General features: G+C 41.0%; 2 protein-coding genes across 2 annotated transcripts; both read right to left on the bottom strand.

Moving 5' to 3' along the window:
- Positions 1-20,214: 20,214 nt before the first annotated feature.
- On the bottom strand, positions 20,215-22,663 carry LOC147606972 (2-methyl-6-phytyl-1,4-hydroquinone methyltransferase, chloroplastic-like). The gene is made up of 3 exons (XM_086791196.1): positions 21,843-22,663; positions 21,120-21,426; positions 20,215-20,525 (listed from the first exon to the last, which is right to left on the bottom strand). The coding sequence occupies exons 1-3, from the start codon at positions 22,589-22,591 to the stop codon at positions 20,370-20,372; spliced, it is 1,212 nt and encodes a 403-aa protein (XP_086647322.1). The 5' UTR covers positions 22,592-22,663; the 3' UTR covers positions 20,215-20,369.
- A 629-nt stretch (positions 22,664-23,292) lies between these two features.
- Positions 23,293-24,126, bottom strand: LOC147606971 (uncharacterized). Its single transcript, XM_086791472.1, has one exon. The coding sequence runs from the start codon at positions 24,124-24,126 to the stop codon at positions 23,293-23,295; it is 834 nt and encodes a 277-aa protein (XP_086647598.1).
- Between the last annotated feature and the right edge of the window lie 273 nt (positions 24,127-24,399).

The following is a 24,399-nucleotide window of genomic DNA, read 5'->3' as shown; positions in this document are numbered from 1 at the left end:
TATATGCACTTCCAAAATGCACTGCCGCACTACAATAACTAGATTTCGAGCAAAAACAGTTCTCTACTAGAACTTCCAAAATTTTGAAAATACCTTGCAGTGATAAAATGAGGGCCGTAACGTGCTCGAAATGCGAATTTGGCTGAAGAAACTATTTCCAATAATAGGACAATATACCTACCTTCTTGTAGCTCCACTCCCGTGAAGATAGCTCCTTAATTGGAGATGTACTGAGGGGGGGTGTTGTACCTAAACCAAGAAGATAGCTCCTTAATTGGAGAGCTACTGAGGGGGTATTGTACCTAAACCAAGAAGGGGAAAGAGCTGATGGTGCTCTTACCCATGTAGTACCGCCTCCTTCCTTGCTTGTTCTTGCCTCTTACTTGCCTCCTTAGCTCTCACACGAACCAGGCTCTGATACCATAAAGAGAATGTGGGGGAGAGGGAGATCTTCAAACCCTAGCAAGCAAACACACGCACACAAGAGAGAGGAAGACACAAGAGAGAGATGGGTAGCTGAATTTTCTTCTCTTCTTCTTCTCTACTCAACCAACATAACATAAAGATAAGAGTACACACGATATAGGTTAGTACTCAACTACAACATACAAGGGTTGGTCCATAATGTGAACTTGACTTAATGAGCTGGTGCTATAACTATGCCAGTCTCTAGTAGTCCAAAGTGGCTATCACAGAGCTTGTCATCCCACTCGCCACATATCATCCATAATCTCACCAACCATGCCAGTGGTGTAGATGCAGAAGCTATCCCCCAGGTGGGTCATCAATGTCCACCGTAGCACTAGTACCGTAGCACTAGTTGAGCTCAATATCTCAACATTGTGTCTTCTATTTTTTATGGATAGAACATCTCACAAGCTGTTGCCACATGCTGTTTATATTATTCCACATAGAATAGAAGGCTTTTAACTTTTAGGATATATACACCATATTGACCATACTTCACTTTCATCAAGTAATGAGAGAGAGAGAGAGAGAGAGAGCATGTATGCGCTCTTAGTGTTGCTTCCATTTCTTATGGTTGCATGGTTATTGTTGCCATGTGGCAATTGTTGTCTGTGTGTGTGCTCTTAGCATTGCTGCCATTTCTTATCGTGTGTGGCTACTGTTGCCATGTGGCGGCTGTTGTCTACGCGTGTTGTCATGTATGATGTGCTACTTTTTCGTGCTTGTTTGGTGACTCTCTCTTGGTTACTAGTGTGCTCGGTGTGCTGATGTGGCCATTGTCTATGCTCTTGTATATGTCCTTTCTTTTTTTGTTGTTTCCCCCAAGCTTTTTTCCACCCGATGGCTCCTATCAAAAGGTGTCCCCACAATTTCACTTTTCTCACTAGTGTGCCCATTCAAACCTTGGGCAACCCACACTTCTTTTACCAAGGCACAATCTCTTTGGCCTCTAAAGCTTGCTCATCAACAAGGTTATTAAAAAACTCATCCTAGATTCTTTGGAAACTAGCCTCATAATCCTCATAGAAAGTTTTGTGTTCTTTATGAAGTTTTTCAATAGTTCGGGTTGCAGACTCTCTCGAACTCTTATGCTTTTGGGTGCAGCGGTCCGATTGTATCATAGATCTAAAAGGAGAGCTAACAACCTAAGATAAAAATGTACTATGAGCTAAAGATTGTAGGTTCGCGTCACTGAACCACAATGCAAAGGAAAGGGTCCTATCAGGCGTGCCACTGTTAGGAAATATTCTTGAGCCTAAGCTATGGATCTAAACTGAAGCCCAAGAACACCTAGCAAAGAAAGCTACTCTAAAACTGACAACTCTCCTCAACTCCCAAAATCAAGCCCAACAAGAAAAGGACCTATGGATGGAGTGTGTGTTTATGCTCTTTGTTAATCCCATTTTGGATTAACAAACATGATCCTCCAATTGAGGACATTAATAAGTGTCATGAAACATCACTATAAAAGTTGTACATTATGAGATATTGGCCACTCAAGGCCTAGTTAAGTAAGTTTTGGGCGCCCAAGTGTGAATAAGAGCCAAATGTATATAAGTCATTTTCTCATAAAATGAAAAGACACAATCCCCTTTTGTGCTATAGAGAGCTCTTCCTTGTGTCTTTAGAGAGATTGAGAGAGAGAGCATTCTAGCATTGTTCCTCTTCTATGCTTGTATGATTCTTGCTTGTGTGGGAGAGTGAGAGAGAGAGTGATTGCCTTATGCGACAGTGTGAGCAACTCTACGGTGAGACAGCATGGAGGTGAAGCTTAACAAGTGAGCTTGGAGGCCTCAAGGGACTCAAGTTCGAAGCATTGGTAAGTGCCCTACGATAGTTGGATCTATTGCTCATCCTTAGGTGATTGCATTGAGTTCCCTCTTAGAGGTGTGGTAGCCCACAACATTTTTGGCATTGCTACTAGGGGAAACACCTTTGTTTCTTCTTTCCTCTTGGAGTTTCAGCTCTCCCATTGCATAAGATTTATGATTGTCCTTGCATTTTGGTAGTGCATTGTGAAGAAAATGAATGGATAAGATTTGTGTGGAAGTAAGAAATCCTGTGAAATTGGTTGTGTTTGTTGTGTATGTGTGTGGTGGAGTGGTCTTAAAATAGAGCTTCACTATTTTTTCTTGTTAATTTTGGTATTTTCATCATTGTTGGAAGCATCAACATGAATGAACAAGTTGGTGTTCTGTTTTCTTCTTTTCCAAAAATTCACAAAAATAAAAAACATAAGGAGCCATTAACGGTGCCGTGAACTTGTATTCCACTTCTTAGGTGTGGCACAATCATTTTGGGATCCGTTGGATAAGTATTTTGCACCCAAAATCATAACATTCGATGCGAGAAGTTTCCACGTAAAACTATAAAAAAATGTTCACGTCGTGAACTTTTTCTGCAACTTCACTCCGCGAATCGCTCTCGACATCAGCGCCGCAGTTAACACCGCAAATCATGGGATTGCCTTGCCAAAAATAGGTAACCTTATCCTGACACCTCTGACGCCACGAATTCTTACAAGATTTAGAATCATGAAAGTTTAGGAAAACGTTCACACCATGAACTTTTTCAGAACTCTTCATGGTGTGAACCAATTTGTTCACAACGTGAGTCAATTAGGAAAACTTCACGGCATGAACCCTTTTTTATTCACAACATGAAATTTTCCTGCAAACTCATGGTTTAGTCCAATCCAACGAATAGTCAGGCTAAGGCCATGAAGGTCAGTAAGGGAGGGACGCCTACAACAAGGACAAGGGGTTCTGACCCTAAAAGCAAAAAAATTTGAATAGGTGAAAGTGCAAAAAAATGTTCACGATGTCAGCCGTTTCTTCTTGACACTTCACTTTGTGAACTATTCTCTTGCAATCTCATGTGGCCTCAGAAACAAAGAGATAGAATCGGATCAAAATTAAATTGGGTCAACAAAGTAGCTTATCAAATCATATATACATGCACTTAAGATCTGGAAAGCTCATCAAATCATATATACATGCACTTAAGATCTGGAAAGCTCATCAGAGACGATCTTACACCTGATGATAGTGCATCAAATCACACAGGATCTTTCTATAAAAAAAGTGTGGGTTTAGGTCATTCAGCAAAGCACACACTTAAGTGTCTTAAAGGAACCTGACCACCAGTGAAGAATCCATGGAAGAAGGGTTGAGGTACTCTGGGTTTAGGGAAGAGGAGAAACTACCCTCCCCAACCAGGTCAAGTGGTATCATTGATATTGCCCGAGGATCTCACTCAAATGTCTTTCAAAGCTACTTTGACATTGGCCAAACAATCTTTTGCAATATCCAAGTAATCCATTTTCACCCTCACACACAAACTTGAAGAAACTTGTCAACCCAAAGAATGATGGAGATTGAGAGGAGGTTGGATCTGGTGTGGGTAAATACTACCATCCAACCATAGGTCCATATTTTTCTTTCCTTCATTTCGAAGCTCAGTAATGTGGGCTTTGCATGCTGGCCTAGACCAATTTCTCTTACAGCAGGGAGCATAATCTGCTTCTACTTGGAAGTGGATGTCCACCTTTTTCTTCTTTTGTTTCACAGGTTCCATTGCATTGTTCTGTGCTTTAATACCACCAAAAAGCATTATGAACTCACACTTTAACCAAAAGAAACCAAAGATATTACACTTATCTCCCATGAAGAAGATTGCTTCATTAAAACCAAAAGACAACATCACTAAATAATACCTCCTTATCCATCAAACAAACTTGTTGGTATCCTGGATGCACCAAAATGTACAGAATACTTGTAAGCACAACCCTCACTTGAAAAAGGTAAGAAATGGGATTGTTATTCATGCACAAGCAGGTATGGCGCATGAAGAACAAATACTTTTCCATCCTTTTTCAAAACTTGCCGCCTTGAGAAGAAGAGAAAATAAAAAACCTCCCGCTCAAAACAATTCGGATTTGGAGTGGTTGTGGTTGTGGAGTCGGGAAGACAATGAGGGAGACAATGCAAGATGTTGGGTTGCAGGGACGAAGTCCGGTTCAAGTTTGGTAAGCAAAGTTGGCTTGGTTACATTCAAAAGGGTAATGAAGAAAGAGAGTGGTGTCTTTTTTCAATAAAATAAGGCACCATAGTGGGAATAAAAAACTATACTTAAGAGGCATTGTTTTGAATTAAAAAACACCCTACATGTCAGTCAATGGAATAAAGAACTCAAAAATGACGCACGTACCCTCCAATATTATATGTGGGTTTATTGGCTTGCTTTGTCCACATCACCATCCCTCGGGATCTCTTACAAGGCCCCTTTTTGAGTCCGAATTTTCTCTAATGACACGTGGCATTCGATCCTCAATCATGTGACATCAGCCCTATTATTTGACCTATATAAAGATGGTGCGATTTTTTTTCTGCTTTTCTCTGCACTCAAAATTTTCTCGCTTTCCATACCGTCCATGGTGCGAGTCAGCTTTTTCCATGGCCATACCATCCCACGGTGGTGCGATAGGTGAATTCCAGTGTCGTTGCTTTCCCCTTATCGCACGGTGAACGGATTCCACCCGGACATTTCATTCAAGGTTGGTCACTAAATCAATTATTACTACAATGTCTTTCTGAGTAAGCTAGTTGTATTTTTTGATCAATGGGTAATCGATGGAATTATCAATGGAACTCGTGTTTCAAGCCTTTTTAGCGGGGAGGGTGCAAAACATGGGGGAAGTGGTAGAATATCTTCTATTCATTTGGATTATTTATTGGAATTATCTCACTACTATTACTAACAATTATCGCTTCTCCAGTTACTTAAGAAAGGCTCCAATTCGTGTTCATTTCTTCTGACTACTCCTCATCTTCCCCAACCAAGAAATTTCACACCACTCCCAAGTGGAGTTCTTCGAATCGCCCAATAGTTTTGATGCACCTCCCTCTCTACCACAAGTTGAACATCCTTCATGACAAGAATCCTAGTACTTGTGGTGTTAGATTTTGCTACTGTGTCTTCATTAGCAGCACAATTTGGAGTATCATAAATTAGCCTTCTAGGTTCTTTTGCCACACAAGCTCTTGTTGTATAGTTATACTCTGGACGGTGACTGCTATCCTCTTCAATATCAATCACTGTTTTAGGGCTCCTTCATCTTGGGACGGTCTCTCTTTCTCCCTCTAGATGACTTCGATGAGTGTACATTGGCATTCTTGCAATTGTTTCTTTCATAGCACGAATCACTTTAGTAGGCCTCGTTTCTTTGGCTCTTTTTGCCCTTTTAACAAGTTTCTCTAAGCTAGGGCCAGCACCCAAGTGTTTTCCACTTTGACACCCTTGCATTTTGGCACTTTGAAGCAGAGCATTTGCCAAGTCACTAACAGCAGCATCATACGAGTTGATCTTTCTCTTAAAACCTTCTCTAGCAAGCCAACTCCCATGCTTGCTCTCAGCAAGGTTGGTGCGTGGTGTGGTTGCCATATCTACGCTATCCAAGACCTATACACAAAATAAATCTTAGAATTAAAATTTGATAGATAGAACATACATAGGAGCGAGGAATACATAAATTTCATAGATGGAACATACATATGAGTGAGGAATACATAAATTTACTTATAACACCCATCATATCACCCCAATGTGCTATTCTTATGTGCCACTAACTTAGCCAGCTCTCCATGTAATGTATATCTCTCTTATTCACTTTTCCCTCTATGTTCCACCATTTCCTTATCATGGTATACTTCTCTTGAGCTTCTTCTTTTGTTGCTGATGTTTGCCATGACTCACACAATTGTAAGTGCTCCTCTTGAAAGTCCTTTTGTACATATCCCACTGTGTGTTTTTGTAGGCTCTCGTCCCAATGAAACAAACAAGTTCTTTCACGACCATGCATTACATTTTTAACTTCACCATTAAACACATGGCGTACTGCTCTCTAGTTGGCCTGTGACTCATCAGCCCCATGAATCCAAAGAAGTTTGCCTGTGGGTGCCCAGTACGCAACGTCACCTCATTCATCATTTCCCAAAAAAAAAAGTGCCTCAGTGTCTTCTTCTTTCATTTCACATGTTGCTATGGTTAGTAATTCCTGCAAACTACACAAATGACATAGACTTATTGTTTAGTTTAAACCATGATTGAAATAGACACACATGGGACATATATTTGATTGATCTTGCAATATACCTTGGATCGTAGACATGACATGCAAGTATTGACCACCCAACTACTCTTTGTGTGTGGTCAAACATAACCCATGCAGTGTTTAAATCACCACTTCCATCCCGATCCATCCGCCTCACCAAGTCAACACTAGATGCAGGTCCTTTTCTCTAGACATTTTGAAAATGAAGCATCGGATCTCCTCAAATACTTGTCCAAGAAAGCGACTACAATGAAAAAAATCATACATACAATTCTTCTTCAACTCTAAAATAGCATCAAGTCCCGATCCTCTCCACAATGCAGAGTTCCTTGATTTACTGACCATCCTTTCAAAACTACAAATACAACCATTTAATCAATCAAGGGTTTCTTGATATATGGCTCCATAAATATATAGAAGATAAGAACTTTTCCAAACCTTTTTGTTTGCACTAAGGGGCATAGCTCATCAAGGAAGTTTGATAATTCTTTGTCTCCAAAGAGTTCCTCCTTCTTTCTGCTAGCCTTCATTACAATAATGTCCTCGATGATATTTTTGGTAATTGACATTTGAATTTTTCGTGGACCTACTCCTCTCTCCACTGCTTTGACAACATTCTCAAACATGAATGTCTTTTCTTGATGTGCCGACTTGAATCTCATGTAGATGTGTTCCAACATGAATCATTAGACTTATATGCATATTATCCCACGGAAATATGTAATATGCCATACATGAGAGCAGATCCCTATGCAATAGAGGCATCATAAAGCTTAATTAGTATGAATTTGGTGAGGTATTTGGAGAAAGTGTTAAGTTAAGCCATATGTGCTTAAGTGTGAGCTTCTAGTTGCACCTAATCAACTTGCATGTTTTGTTTCTCTGCTAGATTGGTGGTTGGCATGTGCGGCACACAAGCATCGTCAACATCCTATAACAGGAAATTACGTGAATTGCAAGCTCTAACCATATTCTATAACCAAATAGTCAAGTTGACAATTTAGATTCAAATAACAAGTTACTCTTTTTGAGAACCAAGAAAATAATACTTACCCCTACAAGATGTTTCCTCCAATGGGGATATCTAGTACGCCACCAACTAAGCCAACAATCCATGGCTGGTAAGTTTGCATCAACAACTTTACTGTTCATCCACCATGATCTAATGTGTCTATATTTTAAAAGTGCCTCTTCCTCACTCAATGCACAACGCCAGGTGACGACATAGTCACTTCTCTTCCTGAAAATTCCTAACTACATATTGTAATGTATGGATGTTCAAGATTTGTTTCCAATGAAAAAGAAATTAATGCTCATGACCTTCCAATATATTCTCTGGTCCATTATTATAGACTATTCTAACTGCCCTCTAGTTCGCTCCAGCCTCATGACCTTCCAATATATTCTCTGGTCCATTATTATAGACTATTCTAACTGCCCTCTAGTTCGCTCCAGCCTCATGAGCCCATGAAGCTAAAAGAATATGGCTTGGAGAAGCTTTTTGGACCACAACATTGGTAATCATCTCCCATAAAAGCAGCTGTGCCACTGTGTCCTCCTCTTTCATTTCACAAGTTGCTCCAATTGGAGTCTTTGGGAAATTATACCTATAAGCAAGATGCTTGCATAGGGCATGGACCCAATGGGTTACTTTTGCTGCTTTGATTTGGCTTTCTTGTTCAACAATGGCATCCCCCTTTCTTTGTTGACCTTCTTTGCCCTTTTGATCATTTCATCTAACTTACTCTTTTACCTTGCATTTGATTTACCTGCACTGATGGACTCTTCTTTTTAACTTCCTCCATTTAGCCTTGACTTTCTTCCTTGTTGCTTCTTCCCTTTTCCTCTTTGAAATTCTTCTTTTTCCATCTTGGGAGATTTAATTTTTTGTTCCTTGGGGAACGACTATGCAACTGAGTCAAAATTATTCAGCATGATGATCCATAGAATGTGCACTCATGGGCCAATGGGAGTCATCAAAGTCATTGAGCAAAGAGCATAGCTCCATGCTATTTCAATGCATGCATAGAGCATGCTAAGCTCAATGCATACATAGACATAGATGTTAACGCTCTAGGATTATCCCATGCCTTCCTCTTCTTGGTGTAAGCTAAAAAAATGTTTCCAAGGTAGTGGGTCTTTTTCTCCTCTTAGTGAGTGTGGGCATAGTGTTGGAACCATTAGGACTGCCTCATCCATCATTTGAGTGCCTTCATGTGGTCCTCTCAAGAAAAGTGCTAGATCCTCATTGTTATGGCATGTTTAGTGCTACATCCTAATTATTATGGCCCGTTTATTAACAACTCTCCTCAACTCCCAGAACCAAGCCCAACAAGAAAAGGACCTATGGCTGGAGTGTGTGTTTATGTTCTCTGTCTCTACAAGCACTATGAAATGCCATCTTGTCTAAATATCCCTCTCATTGATAGGCTCAATGTTTGTGCACAAGACATGTGTGTATTAGATAGAGGTAATCATATTCACAAGACACAATCAAGACAAAAAGTGTATATCAGTGTTAATATATTTATGTCACTATATATAAAATTATTTTCATCACACACTTTGACAACAAATAATCTTGTTTGAATGTGTTTTTTATTAGCATATGAGAGTGTTGAAATTCATAAATGTAACATACCCATCTCCACCAATAAAGAAATGTCCATGTAATAGATAAATTTATGAGTTTTTATGGTATAAAAATCAATGATTTTATTATTTGAGTCATTTCTACTTAGAATCTTCAAATTATGAGTCCAAATTTGGAATCTGCACGTGATTTTACCCTAATATAGGATTTTACAGCATCCAAAACGGACACTGGATCAAGCTTATACGTAAATTTCAGTCATTTTAGTTAAAAAGCGACGACCTTTAAACCTTAATAAATGCACGACCGGGCGTCCGATTGACGAACGGTCTGAACCCCAATGACCAGGAGAACCTCTTGGACCAAAAAAAAAATTACCCCCAAGGCGGTCCGGCACGCAAATCGAGGCAGGCGTCCCAAATTTGGGAACCCTGTCCCAAAAATTTGGACCGCACACACTTACCAAGGTGCCCGTATGATGGCCGCACAAGAACCAAAGGACGGCCGCCCACTATATGCAATCCATACATACCGCTACGTTGACACCCATGCTGTCCCAGAGCAGATAAGGTACATGCGTACCACTCCTTTCCCTGATAACCGACACTGTATCTTTCCCCTAGACCCATGCAGGCCACTGATCCATAGCCTTTGACGGTACACCATCCTTTCGTCCTTGCTTTGCGCAGCGCCCGTACCCGTACCCCACAGCTATATAAACCCCCGGGGTGCTCCACAGGCAACACGCATTTCTACGCAGTATATGCCCTATTGTACTGCCGTCTGTCCCTGTGCAGTGTACCTATTGTAGTACAGCCACCCCTTGCAACCACCCCTCTCACACCCCCCCATTGCCTCTTTGCAGATAAGGTAATTTTCCTCCATCCCCCTCTTGCTAGGAGGCAGTGTCCTTAACTCCTCTCTCTCTCTCTCTCTCTCTCTCTCTCTCTCTCCCCCCGTGTGAAGAGACTTACAGCAGCCCTCAGCCCTTCTCTCCTTTAGCAAAATGTTTCTGTCTTAAGGACATCTCACAATCCCCCCCCATTTGCGTAGACTTTAATAAGAGGTTTTTGCCTTAAGAAAGGGTTCATGCGCTATAGTCTTTTGCTCATATGGTGAGCAAACAATCTCAGAATTGAGATCCGACTGAAGCGTTTCGACCGCGACAGCGAGCCCTACAAGACAACGTCCATGCACTTGATTCTCTCTAAAATCGAGATCATAATAGAAATCATCTCCATCGCAAGATCAATCATTTGATTCCAATATGTCTCCTTGGTGATGTACTTACGGAATGACTTATTGTCAGCCTTCATGCCATGAGCTTCCCATGTGTCCGAATCTGAAGCAAGGAGGTTCAACACCTCTTTCTTCCTATATAGTTCATTAAACAGTGATACAATATGTTGTTGCATGCAAAACAATGATCATAGCATGTACAAGACAATGCTATGTGCAAAACAAAAAGCAAGAAAGTGATTTACATAAGAGTAAGGGAAAAGATCATTTACTTCTCGGATACAATCTTGCTTGCACATAGGTACCCCAGTTTGTCTTCAGTTACTTGTTTCCCCTTTTGCTCAAAGTTAATGGAGAACAACACTCAAAAGAATCCTTCACCATGTATAGGATTTGTAATGGCAGCAAGCTTATATCCTTTACCTTTCACCAATTCCTCTACCTTCTTTATTGCTGCTCCATGTACCTCCTCACACTCCTCAAGTGTCATGGAATCTCGGCTTACTTTATTCATCTCCTCCTCATAATTCTTTACAAACTGATCCTTATTCAATCAATAAAGAAAAACAGAGTCAAAGACTAAACAACAATGATTGAGCAAAAGAAAAAGCAAGAATGAGCTCATAGATACATTGAAAATAAACTGTGAGACGAGTGCCATGGGCAGTTATACCAAGATTTGTTTTGCCCCTTCATCTCTTTTCTCATCATGAGAGCAAGGAGCTTTTGCTCATCATTGGAGAAGTACCGCATTAAAGTACCCTTGTCGGACATTCCAAACTTTTGCATAAGAAATATATCATGTGCAAGTGTATGAGGCCCATGGATCCGAGTAAGCCTAAAAGAAAAATACATTCAGATCCATGAATATTTTTCTGTTCCACCACAAGAGCCTATGAAGAAATGGGTACTCACATGTATCTTACCTATTAACTTCGGCAAGTGCAAGCAATATTTCACCTTCTTGAGATTTTTCAAACTTCAAAAACTAACAATATACACAAACATGTCGAGATTGAGGTGTCGAGGACACTATAATTTTTACTCAATGGATTATACAGAGCAATAACAATTAGAGTAGAGGGAGGGATCAAAGTTGAGTGGATAGATTAGAATTTATTTGATAAAAGAGACACCATAAATCACCTGATGACAGATTTCACAAATTGCGTCTTCTTTCTCATTGCTTGTGCCCTTGATTGGTGCTCATGGTCGTGCTACTGATTTTTCACTTACGCCCAGCGCAAGCCATTGACTGGGGTATTGACTGGGGGCCATGGCTCGTATTAGAGAGTATGAAGTGCAACCATTGAATTTTTTACTTTATTTTCACCGTCTCCCGTGATGACTGGCATTTGTAATCGCTTATGTATGTTTAACAACATCTCTATTTTATGTGTTTAATATCTTATATATGTTTAACAGCATCTATTTTGATATACAATGTGCATGTCTCCTCCATGTGTGTGCAGGGAAATGTCAACCTCTAGTAGATATCCACTACAGTCTCATTGTCGGGCTTCAACACATCAAGATGAAAACATTGTAGTTGAAGCAAATGAAGGGCTCGAAGCTCAATCTGTAATGACAGGACTTGAGAGTGCGGCTAATGTTCTCAACAAGGTGAAGTAGGCCTCAATCCTGAAGTCTGTGCCAACGAGGATGATGATGTAGCTGCTTTAGGAAAAGATGTGGATCTCAATAGGTATGGCAAAGAGATCAAACTTGACATTCTGCAAGATGTGTTGCAAACTATGTCAATCAAGAAAAGAAGGGCTCCACCGCCTATCCCTCTTTGTAGACTTCTTTTGTCATTGAGGCAATAAGAACCGTTAGTGGTAATATCAATGAGCTTGCCACAAAGTTTAATACTATGGGCTATTGTGCTTCCATGGGAAACTTCTTGGTGTCTATGAGTAGGCCTGGGAAGCTTGATCTTGAGGTGAATGATGATGATCATGTATTGTGGGACCCAGTGTGGAATCTGGTCAATGAAGAATTTGAGTCAAAGATTCAAGATGATCCTCTAGAGTGGAGAATATTGAGCAATAAAAGGTTTCTTATTTGGGACGGAAACCATAGATGTAAGGCATGGATGGAATGCATCAAGCATGTTGGTTTTTTGCCACATCTATCTCTACCTCTAACCAATTAACTATGTTTATGGTTACCCCATAGTAAGCAAGATTTAGTAAATAACGACTTGGGTAAATCCCGTAGTGCACAGAATTAATCATAATAAAACATCGTCAAAAACCCCCATTCTCTGCACTCAAGAGCTATCCTACAAAATGATGTGTTGGGGAGACGGTGATGGCCATGCAGCACTAGGCCTTGGAATAACATATATGTGCATTTAACATATGTAAAGATTGAGGGTAACAACAAAGCCTTTGAATTGCATCTATATGTAAAAATCAGTACACCAATCAAGGGCTTGCGTAGGGTGCAAGGGAAAAATCAATACACCAATCACTGAAGATAGCTTGCATCGAGTGTAAGGGAAAAATCAATACACCAATCAATGTCTTGCACCGGGCGTAAGGGAAAAATCAGAACACTAAGCCAATCATCACGGAAGTAAGGGAAAAATCAACACACTAATCAATGGCTTGCACAGGGCGTAAGGGAAAAATCAACACAGTAATCTTAGGCTTGCGTTGGGCGTAAGGGAAAAATCAACACAGTAATCTTGGGCTTGCTACAGGTGCAAGGGCAAGCTCAAGCTCAAGCTGCGCAAGGCAATAAAAATAAAAATAAAAATAAATCTACAAAGTTATGGCGCGACGTAGAGGGGAGCGCGAGAAGGAAGCCTACGTGAGTCAGGTTGGCTAATCGTACTGCATATTTGTTGTAATGGGTTTGACGATTGAAGATTCGGTGCTGCAATAATCATGTAAGTACGCCTTATATATTCTTGTAGAGTGCCCGTCGGCGTGCTCTAACCGCTACTCCAAGACGTCGAAGCGCAAGGCACTCATGTTCTTCTGCGTGAAGTGCTGCTCGTCGAAATGCCTCTGCGTCCCACCGGGCACCTACGGCAACAAGGAGGTGTGCCCCTGCTACAACGACTGGAAGACGCAGCAGGGCTTGCGCCGGGCGCAAGGGCAAGCTGCGCAAGGTTCGTCTGCGTGAAGTGCTGCTCGTCCACCTTCGTTTGCTGCGCCTTCTTACTGCAAAGGGAGACACGCTGATCAAGGCTAATTAACAAAAGAATATTGCATCGAGATGCTTATTGTCATCTCGATAATTCATTATTTTTACGCAACCATCGTGGACGAGCTCAAGAGAATTGATTCGCACTATTTAACCTCAATAAGCTGGAATTAGTGCTTTATAATTATGATCCCAATATGCCTAACCTGCTAGTACGTTTCAGGAAGCTTAGAAATTGATAGTAATGAATATAAATGACAGTCGAACCTGATACGCAGAAGATGCAGTGCCAAAAACAAAGCCTTCGGGGAAGTCTGCTCTGCTCAATTGCTGATCAGTAGCAGCTGCAAAGGCGATGTTTATAATCACAGCAATAATACAAGTAATGGACACTAGCTTGTAAAACTAGGAAGCCATAATTGTCGAGATGAATGCGTTTAGGCAAGACGATAGGCGGCACGCATTTAAATAGAGCGTGAGGGACTAGATTATATATTTATGATATAGAAATTTCCATGTTTATAAAGATTTAATATGCATTCACTTGCAAGATAATTATGTCTCATGAATCATGGCTTTTTCTTTCTTTCTTTAATGCACTTGCAAAACGCGCAGTCTTGCAATACACGCTTCAACAGCTTGAGTCGGGTGCAAGGTCAAACCTAAGGGTTTGGCGGAGATCAAACCTGATGAGCTTTAGCGGCGGGTAGAAGACCTTCCTTAGCTGCACACAGTGACCTCGACTCCCTCTCCTTCAACAATGCACACGACGACCCTTGGACCCACCAAACCTCCTCGGCTCGAGCATCTCACTGACAGGACGGTAACCGCCACGCGTTGTAATCTCTGGACCCGTGCGTGATCTGAACTCCCACGACCACCTTCTGTTGGTTGCCTACCAGAGGGACTCCAGACCAGACACGAGAACAGGTCCAAAGACCCCTCAATAAGTGAAGGTAGGGCTTTTGGGATTAAGCAACTCTTTTAGACAATCCGTCCCTCAATCTTGAGCCAGACTACATGGTAATAACACGTTAATAATGCATCACGCTCATCTTGTGCTCATTATCCTGTGCCCATTATCATCTTAAGATTTGGTCATGCTCATCATAAGATACATCACGGTGAGATGCTACCATGTCATAACTAGTCATAAAAAGCAAATATTTCATGGGGAGATCCTATTATTTTAATGATTAAAATGAGATTATTTTAACACGTTTTGTCCTTTTTTTAAATCTTAAATTATCTTCTAAAAAATGAACAGCTTCATCTTATTCCTTGCTCACAACATATTCTTCTTCCTTGCTCGCAACATATTCACACCGAACACAAGGCTCATTTTCTTCTTCCTTGCTTAGACATCTGCACTGAATGCAAGGCTCATTTTGGCCGAGAGAGAAGCACTTAGGCACAAGGCCCATTCAGGTTGGAGGAGACAGTAAGAGAATGAGTCTTTAAGTACTTTTCTACTATTCCTTATAATGTTTTCTCTCCTCACTGCTATGAATGCCACTGTAACCTTTGGAGATACCTCTGGCCATAGCCTTTATGTTCCTTTGGTTGATGGGAAAGGTGTTATTAGTAGGAGGTTCCTACTAATAACCTTTGGAGATACCTCTGGCCATAGCCTTTATGTTCCTTTGGTTGATGGGAAAGGTGTTATTAGTAGGAGGTTCCTTGAGAGCAAGCTTCCACATGGCCCCTCTTCAAGCCAAGAAAAAAAAATTTACAAGGAAACTTACAAGTGAACAAGGTCGTTAGCAAAAAGGACAAAGACAGAGAGCAAAGATCAAGACAAGGAGAAAGAGCTGAAGTTGCAATAGAGGAAAGTGACCAACTCAGAGGCGAGAACCACAAGTTGGAGCAGTTGACTAAGATTAAAGGGACGACATATCTAAGCTGACCAAGAATATAAAGGGGTTCCAAAGGAAGTATGCTAAAGCTTACCCAATTGTAGGACTCCAAAGAACATAAGGGGGCTATATATCAAGGCTTACCCAATCATAGGAATCCAAAGAACATTAGGGAGCTGCTCCAAAGGAAGGGATGTATTTTTATGGCAAGCAATTTTTAGTGAGCGCTTTTCAGTTTTAAGGCAAATGGTGTCTCTCTCTATTCTCTTTTCACTCTATCATTCTCTTTCTCTCGCTCTCTTTTCTCAATTTACTACAATTTCATAGCAAATTTAGTTATCTCATACTTAAAAGACACCATAGAAAGATGTAGGGACACACCAAGAGAGCATACATGTTTTTCTCTCTAATCAATCAAAGATGAAACTTTCATTATATTCCAAAGAAAGTTACAAGAGTTTTGCATATTACGATAACCACCAAGGAGATGTTGAACATAAGTAATAATACAAGAAAGCATTTAAGACCTTATAATACTATTGGGCCTCAACTATCACCTTTGACTATACTGACTACCTCGAATTCACAATGAAGGTTACAACTTCTCCTTGAAGAGAAGCCTTTTTTGCCTCTTCAATAACGCTAAAGGCTCTCCAAATCCCAATGGGTATTGTCACTTTCACCTTTAGCATGTTCTTGTCTACAAGGTCTACCACCTTCTCTATTGTGAGCTTCTTGTAGAGCTCATACACTTTTGATGAGGATGTCCATGCCTCCCAAAGGGCATCCGATCTTGGTTCTCCATGAAAATAGAGTGTAGAGATGGGCCCAACCTATGCCAATATAAAGAAATAAGGGGCGGGGGGTGGAGGGGGAGGGGGAGGGTTGGTGGGATGTATCCCTCAAATAAGAGTAGTGGTTAACAACAAAGTCTACTCTATTTATAGGCTATAGAAATATCATATAAAAACAACTTTTGAAAGCATATAAAAATATATATTGTCTATGAGGATTTTCAAAGCATATAAAAATATATATTGTCTATGAGGACTACTCATGGCACACGAAGACAACACCACAATCTCTCTCTCTCACTAAATCTCTCTCTGTCTCACTCAATCTTTCTCTCTCTCTCTCTCCATCTCGCTCCCTCTCTCTCCATTTACAAAAGCAATGGAGAATGTAAAGGTTGTTGTAAGCTCAATTAAATACAATGTCAGCGACTTCAACTACAATGTCATAGCACCAAGTTAAGTGTACAAAAGTGCAACAAAATAAGGTCATTTTTGGCATTACAAAAAATGAATTACATCAAAGAGGGTGGCGCACCTCAGGATGGAAGTAAGGTGGCTGCATATGGGAAGCTCTACTAATTGGTATAGGTGAGAATAGCGATCTTGCTAGTTCGGGACATTGTGCCCATGATGAGGAAGCATGGGGGACATATGAGACATTATGGGTCAAAATGGGACCTCCAATGGAACACCGGGTGGCCATGAGGAAGCACTTGACCTTGTTGGGCTCATGTGAACGGGATGGTGGAGGAAAGTGGTGGTGATTGTGTGGAGACGAGGTCCTCATGTCCCTCTTGCTGCTCTCATCGAGCAGGAAGCACTCGACCTTGTTGGGCTCATGTGAATGGGATGGTGGAGGAAAGTGGTGGTGATTGTGTGGAGACGAGGTCCCCATGTCCCTCTTACTGCTCTCATCGAGCATAATCAGTGATCTCTCCCTTGAAAAAATGCTATCCTAAATCATCGAAATGGTGCAAAAAGAGGTCTTATACAAGAACCAAAGCACGCCTTGTCCCACTCCATGCTAAACACAATGTCGATCTAGTGCCTTGCGTGCTCTATCAAGGGTTCCAGTTCTAGCAAAGGAATCTAGAATAACATCCCCTTGATCAGTGAACATTTTAAGTAACCACCTGTCATACACGCTTCTTGCATTTACAAGGCCATTGAATGAACACCACAACATATAAGCCTTTTGCACTATCTGACCTCGACAAATGGGAGTTGTAAACTAGCATAGAGGAGAGATCATACCTGTGTTTTCTCTTTCCCAAATAGCACGAGACAAAGGTTATCAATATTGAAGTTTTGTCCCACCACTTCTAAATTGAAGTCTACATTATAACAAGGAGAAGCACAAAATATTATTCCCAATGTGTAAATAATGAACTTATGCTAAAACAAAACAAAAAAATATACATGTAGAATGAATTATTGGAAGAAAAACTTGGTGCTAAGAAGCAGCCAAAAGCACCCTCTTTATTCTTATATGAATAACAGTTTGCAGAGCTTTAAAAAATAATGCTAGAAACACTATGTGGCAAGCACATGGAGAGAGGACTAAGGTTGGAAAAACTAATAGAACGGATGTCTGCAAGCCTAGCCCAAGTGGTCCGAACAGTCAATCAGACAACTAAAGGAACATCCATGTATAAGCTACCTACCCCCCTAACCAGTGACAAAGAAACTACGTGTCACAATGGTCATTAATATTAGATGCGACAATGCATCATCTAGAGTATTATACGCATAAACAAGCTCGCAAATATGCAAGGAGGTCACAGAAGATCAATTTTAAGGAACATGATACAACCACTACTCCTCAAAGAATAGTGGAAGAGCCAAAGAGTTTTGCGCGATTAAGCACAAGGTGAATGGAGCAATATGGGCAATCCAAAGGACATGCATTGGCAACAAGGTCACATGTAATAAAACTCCTCGTGGTGGTAAGAGGTGATGGCAACACATAGCCGGATCTGCAAAGGGTATGCTTGCACCATCATTCGAAAGGTATCATCCTAATAGTCTCACCAGACAGTGGATGTCGTTTTTCCCAGATCATGTCCTTAATTGCTGTATTGTGGAGAACAACATAGACCCAAAACCCAATCCGCCACCTAAGATATGGCCCGTTGCTGTGGAAACTAGCCTCACAGACAAGGAAGTATATTCATTATGAGAAGGTGGAGAGCAAGAATGTAGAAGGTGTCATGCCCGCCGCTCCTACTACTAGCGGTGGTGCTACAAGGTCCTCTGTAAACGAGAAGTAAGAAAGAACCACCATATGGATCCGCTACGGAGGCAGGTACCACACGTCGATATCAGAGGAAATGGCTAAAAAATTTAAGCTAGCTTTGAAAATGAAAGCTAGGGTGATAGAAAAAGTGCAAAGGATAGAGCACAAGCATGAAGTCTACATGATCGAATCACATGGAGATAATGCACGCATTGCAAAATATAATGTGCTTGTGAAAGATGAACCATGTTGTATGTGTCCAACTTTTACAGATTGATAATCCAAAAAGACTTATCTTGCGTGCAAGCACTTGTACTTCATATAATTGTGTCTTTGGCTTCAGCTAGAACGAGAATATGTTCTTCCACTATCTATCCTTTGCAACTTCGAAATCCACAAAGCCTACCCTAATTTAGACCATTGAATGCATTTCACATGCCAATTTTTGACATCTCACTTCCTCAAGTATGTTGGGACTTCTGCAAAAGTTATCATTAATGCAATCTTTTTTTTCCCCATTTTTAGGTGTCTTGCTAGCAACCTCAAAAGGGGTTGTTATCATGGAGCTTAAGGAGCAGAAGCACAAGCATGCACTTCCACTACTAATCAAAGAAGAAGGGCTATATGACATGTGGTTCAACATAGTCAAGGCTTGAGTCACTACATATAGTGATGGAAACAACACCCACGATGAAGCAGGATGTGGATGCTCCATGTACCATCACATAAAAGTGGCAACAGCTAGGTAATTGTGACCTTCAAATCTAACAAGAGAAGAATTAGAGTTAGAGCATAGGCATTTGCACCATCTCAAGTAAGCCAAAAACAAGTGGGTTAGAGAAAGTTAGCAAAACAAATAGCTCTCATCTACAACTTTTAAATTCGAAAATCAATGGTACATTCTTAGGTATATGCACTCAGTGCAACGAGACAATAGAAACTTTGTATGTTTGTTTTTACTTTCTATGGGTAGTTAGAAGACCGTTAATGATATATGCTTTGTCTAGGCCCCATATGCCATATTTTGACATTCCATGGACATTAGAATCAACCTGACTATCTATTTTGTCTCTATGCAAGCAAATAGGTCACGCATGCTTAGTAAAGGTTCAAGGTTAATTTTGTACTTGGCTGTTAAATGTTATGACAAATTTTAATGCTCCGTGTCAGAATTATGGAAATCATTCTGTCAATAGCTGCAGTGACTTTTTAAGTTACTTGTGTCAAAACCATTATTGATCATTTGTTTTAGTCCTGAAAACCCACTGAGGAGGCCTGATATCAGTCTGCAATATAACTTTTGTTTCTTTCAATGTTTAGGAATTGAAAGGACACAGAAAACGGATTTTTTTGAGCTATATAAACTGTTTAGATGTTGGGGTTCAAAGTCCAGCCTCTTGCTGAGAATAATAGTGCCATGGACTGCCTTGCAAGAAATAGCTTTCATTGATGGTAAGGGACAGAACCCTCTCTATGGGCATGCAATTGAAAGTTAAGATGTACGTAATAGAGAAAGTAAGTGTGCCTGTAATGAAAAACCTCTTTGTAAATAATCTTGGTGCCTATATAGGTCCCAGCAGGGACAAACATTCTTTGTATCCATAGAAGGCCAAGCCTATAAGTACAACCTTTAAGAGAGAGAGGCCTTTTTTTTGTGCATTCAATAAGGTGGCTACTGCCAGAGGAGGGGCCATTGAAATACTACTGCTACATGCAAAACTTGTCCAGTGATCAACATATCAATCCATCACTATACCGTGTCATCAAACGCACAAGTGAATATTAACCCATGAGAAGCCAATACTCCTTACACGTATACAAAGTTCTGTGCAGGCACCGCCATCACATGGCCGAGTCCTAGCAGGACATTTATTAGAAAGGATTTGAGGGAAAACACCAAAATTCCACAATATTTTTAGATAGGCTGACCCTTGGGTATAATTTGATCTTTGATCCACATGTAGATTGGCACCAAAACATAATATGTAGAGGCCATTACACCTATCAAGAATCTGTAGAGGAACACAAAAGGGTTCACTTTTGCTTTCACATCTTCTGCCTTGGGTCCAAGCTGTGCAGAAAACATTCCATTCAGGTGACGAGTATGCCAAGTAGACTCCCCTCATAAAAAATTAAAAATAAATAATCTTTTCTCATCAGGCATAAATTAAATAAAATGATTTTCACCTCAGGTATGGAGCTCAAGAACCCTTGCATCTATGTCATTCATAGGTCTAAGATCCAAACAGACTACCAACAGAATTAAGAAACAACACGAAATGAGACTGATCTGATGTTTTGCTCAATTCATTCCAGACCCTTGTAGAAGCTCTAATGGTGCTCCTAGGGATAAATGAGGCTGGATGGGCATATGTATGTGTGTATGCATGCATCTAAATGTGCAAACATATTACATGTACATGTGGATGTACTATGTTTGTATGTATGTATGTATGTACGGATGCATACATACGAACAAACAAGCATGTTTATAAATGATAAAAGAAAATTTGTAAAGAGGAGTTCCACGGACAGACAGGCAGAAACATATAACAGCACTAAGAAACCACTACATGTAATGAGTAGCATATAGGAACACTCTAATGAGTGACGAAACACATATGAGAGTAGGAGAGAAAATGAAGGGAGAAGATGGGAAAAAAACCTGAAGCGGAGAGTCTCCACTCTCCGGTTTCACACCGGTGACAGAGCATCCCATTATCAACCCGTGCCTCCTCACCCCTCTGTACCACTTCGGACCAATGCGTTTGATTTTCACGTCCACAAAACCAGCTTTAGTGAACCATTTCATATATTCTTCCTCAGTTGGAAAAAGCATCCACATGTCTGCGAAGAAGCTTGATAACCAAAAAGTAGGATGCACCGGACCTATGAGACATGCCTTTCCACCATTCTTTAGCACTCTGTAAGCTTCTTTGATGCCTCTTTGAGGATCAGGCCAGTACTCAATGCTGCAACACACATCGAGAACTATATGAATCAAGCAAGCCAAATATTTAGAGTCTTCATAGAGTTGCATTGGTCCAAACTCTGTACCTACCTACCTACATACATACATATTCAAATGTCATTCCCTGTTCTCTCTCTCTCTCTCTCTTACGAACTCACATATGTATACATATATATAAACACACTTGTTTATATGTAGTATGTCTGCATGTGTGTGTCTTCATAATATGTATGCATGTGTGTTTGAGACTTGAGTGCCTTCTTTGCCATGACGCTCCTTAGCAAGCCCATTCCTGTCAGGCGACACTCGTCGATCCAAACAGTATGCATGCATGAACGTGAATGTACCTATAGAGTATGTATGCATGTGTGTATATGTAGGCCTTCTTTGCCATGAACATCCTCAGCAAGGCCATACCTTCCAGCAGAAACATATCGATCCACAGAGTCCGTTGCAAACGGGAGATCTTCTGCATCTCCTTCCATGATGGTGCACTCCTTGAGATCCTCCTTCTCCCTTGCCTTGGCAAGCTGATGGGGAGACTGGTCCAGAATGGTCACATTCTTGGCATTCACAAACTTGACAATGCCCTGGGTGCAGAAACCGGTCCCGCCACCAACATCCACAACAGTGAGGTTAGGGTCGTTGAGATCAGCGGGCTCGAGGGCGTCCTCGCGCATGTCGACGGTCCAGTGCCCGGGGTTGATGATATGGTCGTACACAATTGAGAGGAAGCGGTAGAACCAGTAGGCCTCCTGCTTGTGCTGGATGAAGCGGGGCTGCGATGGGGATCTTGAAGTAGTGGCCTGAACGTGGAGGGCTCGGCTGGTGCTCTTGCTGGTTTGCAAGGGCGGGAGGATGGGGAGGTCGAACTTACAGAAGAAATGGCCATGGCTGGAACTAAGGCGAGAGTGGGAGAGGTCAGGAAAGCTCCTGGAAAGAAATCTTAGTTTTGGCTCTGTGGAGGGAACCCTATATCGGGCTATGGGGAAAGAGAGGGGTAGAGAAATGGAGGGTTTGAAGGGGAGGGGGAGGGGGGTGGTGGAGGAGGGTGGAACGAGAGCTTCTGCAGAGATGGATATGGCCATGGAGAGGATTAGGGTTTGCAGGAGCTTGGGCAGGGGTGGTCTTCTACACAGTGATCCACCACCTTGCCACGTCACCATTCACCCTCCACCATTGCTTTCAGGCCTCGCCCACGTCATCGACCATCCCTCAACAACCGTTCAAATACGTGTGTTTCAAAACAAATGCTTTAATTAATACTCATGAGATCTGCTTCATGCCTTACCCCATATAGAGAGAGACAAAGGGCCCCTCGAGTTAACATAGCTACTAGAAAACCACATACCAACTTATTGTCCCCATCAAAAAGCATAATGCTCATAACCTGCAACTTATGTCACAACATGCAGCTTATATCACAACATGCAACTTATTTCTCTTATGATCACAACCTGCAACTCACAAACCATTAGTAATACATCTTGAATCAAGACAAATGTTAGAGATCAACATGATTGGAGCATAAATGAAATAGCCCAAACATCAATACTTTCATGACGAGCATGTAATACCTCTTCAAGATTGATTATACATTCAATACCAATCACGTTATCACATATCACCTTCCCACCATCAATCTCTACAAATCCATGGCAGCTTTTCTACATTTTCTTAGCTCCCAAATGTGATGGACTGCATCCCAATCTATTTCACTTTGCTTCGGGCCAATAAGAGAGATGCGCATAAGCATCTCAAGAGTCCCCACTTTCAAGCACTGCCGTACGCAGGTCTTAATAGCATTCTGTTTAGAAAAACCTCTTTCACATGAGACCGAGGACACAGGAAGAAGAAGGATAAACTGTCACAATTTCATTACATTTGGATAAGTGCGATGCCAATTAGAATTTGCTGCAAAAAGTTGCCATGCTTCCTTCATGTTCATCCCCTCACATGTATAATAAAGTGTGTCAGAAAATGATAAGAGCTCTTCCTTACAACCTTGTGCATCTACAAGATAACCTCCCACCTTACCCAACAACCTATCCAACCATTCTACCACTTTTTGCTCTCTCTCCTGTGAAGTCTTTGAGCGCTTTGCATCTTTTGGATAAAACTGTGGAGAAAACAATTTTGCTGCATTAAAGAAGTAGACATCAGGAAAACGATCATTGACACATTCAATAACTTTCTGCACAAAGTCCTTTGCAAGCTGTTCACAAGTTTTAACATTTCCATTTCCAAGATCAAGTCGGGTGCCATCTTTATCTTTACCTGGAATACTTACATATAACATCTCATGTAAGTACTTCTCACCATTTTCATTTACATAGCACCAAGTTCCAGTTGTTGTGTCAGACATAAACTTTTGCAAAAACTTGGTACCTTTTGCAAACTCTTGCCCCAAGAACTTACGCCTAAGAGAACTCAAAGTCACCTCAATGTATGCACTCACCGAAGCCACAACCTCTTCCTGAAAATACTTGTTAAGCGTATCCAAGTCTTGTAATACATCAGCAAGCATATGAATCACAAAAAGCACCTTATATATGCGTAATTTTGCATACCAAGCAGGTGCTCCCTGCTTCCAAAAGGTAAGAATAGCAGGCATTAGTGTCACCAAACGCTCCATAACACTCCCTCGTGAGAGCCATCTAACCTCGTGTATTTGCAACACCTCCAAAACCTGTAAATTCATCTCTTGTAATAAATTTTGAAAACATGAGTGCCGTATACTAGACACATGAATCCAAGAATAGATTTTGTTTGCAATTTTGTCTACATAAGATAAGCATGGAAAAGACTTTGATGCATCAAGGATAGCCAATGCCTCTCTATGGGCAATGCAATGCGTTGACAAGATGAGGCACAACTCTCTTCAGCTTTGCAACTACACCATCATGGCAACCAAGCATTGAGCTGTCACCATCTGTTGCGATACCTACCATGTGCTGCACATCAAGACCAACAT

The sequence above is a fragment of the Cibotium barometz genome, chromosome 56 (genome assembly GCF_041138505.1).
Source record: "Cibotium barometz isolate CiBa-2024 chromosome 56, ASM4113850v1, whole genome shotgun sequence".
NCBI classification, from domain to species: Eukaryota; Viridiplantae; Streptophyta; class Polypodiopsida; order Cyatheales; family Cibotiaceae; genus Cibotium; species Cibotium barometz.
Note: the sequence above shows the minus strand (reverse complement) of the source record. Positions and strands in the feature narration are given on the sequence as shown.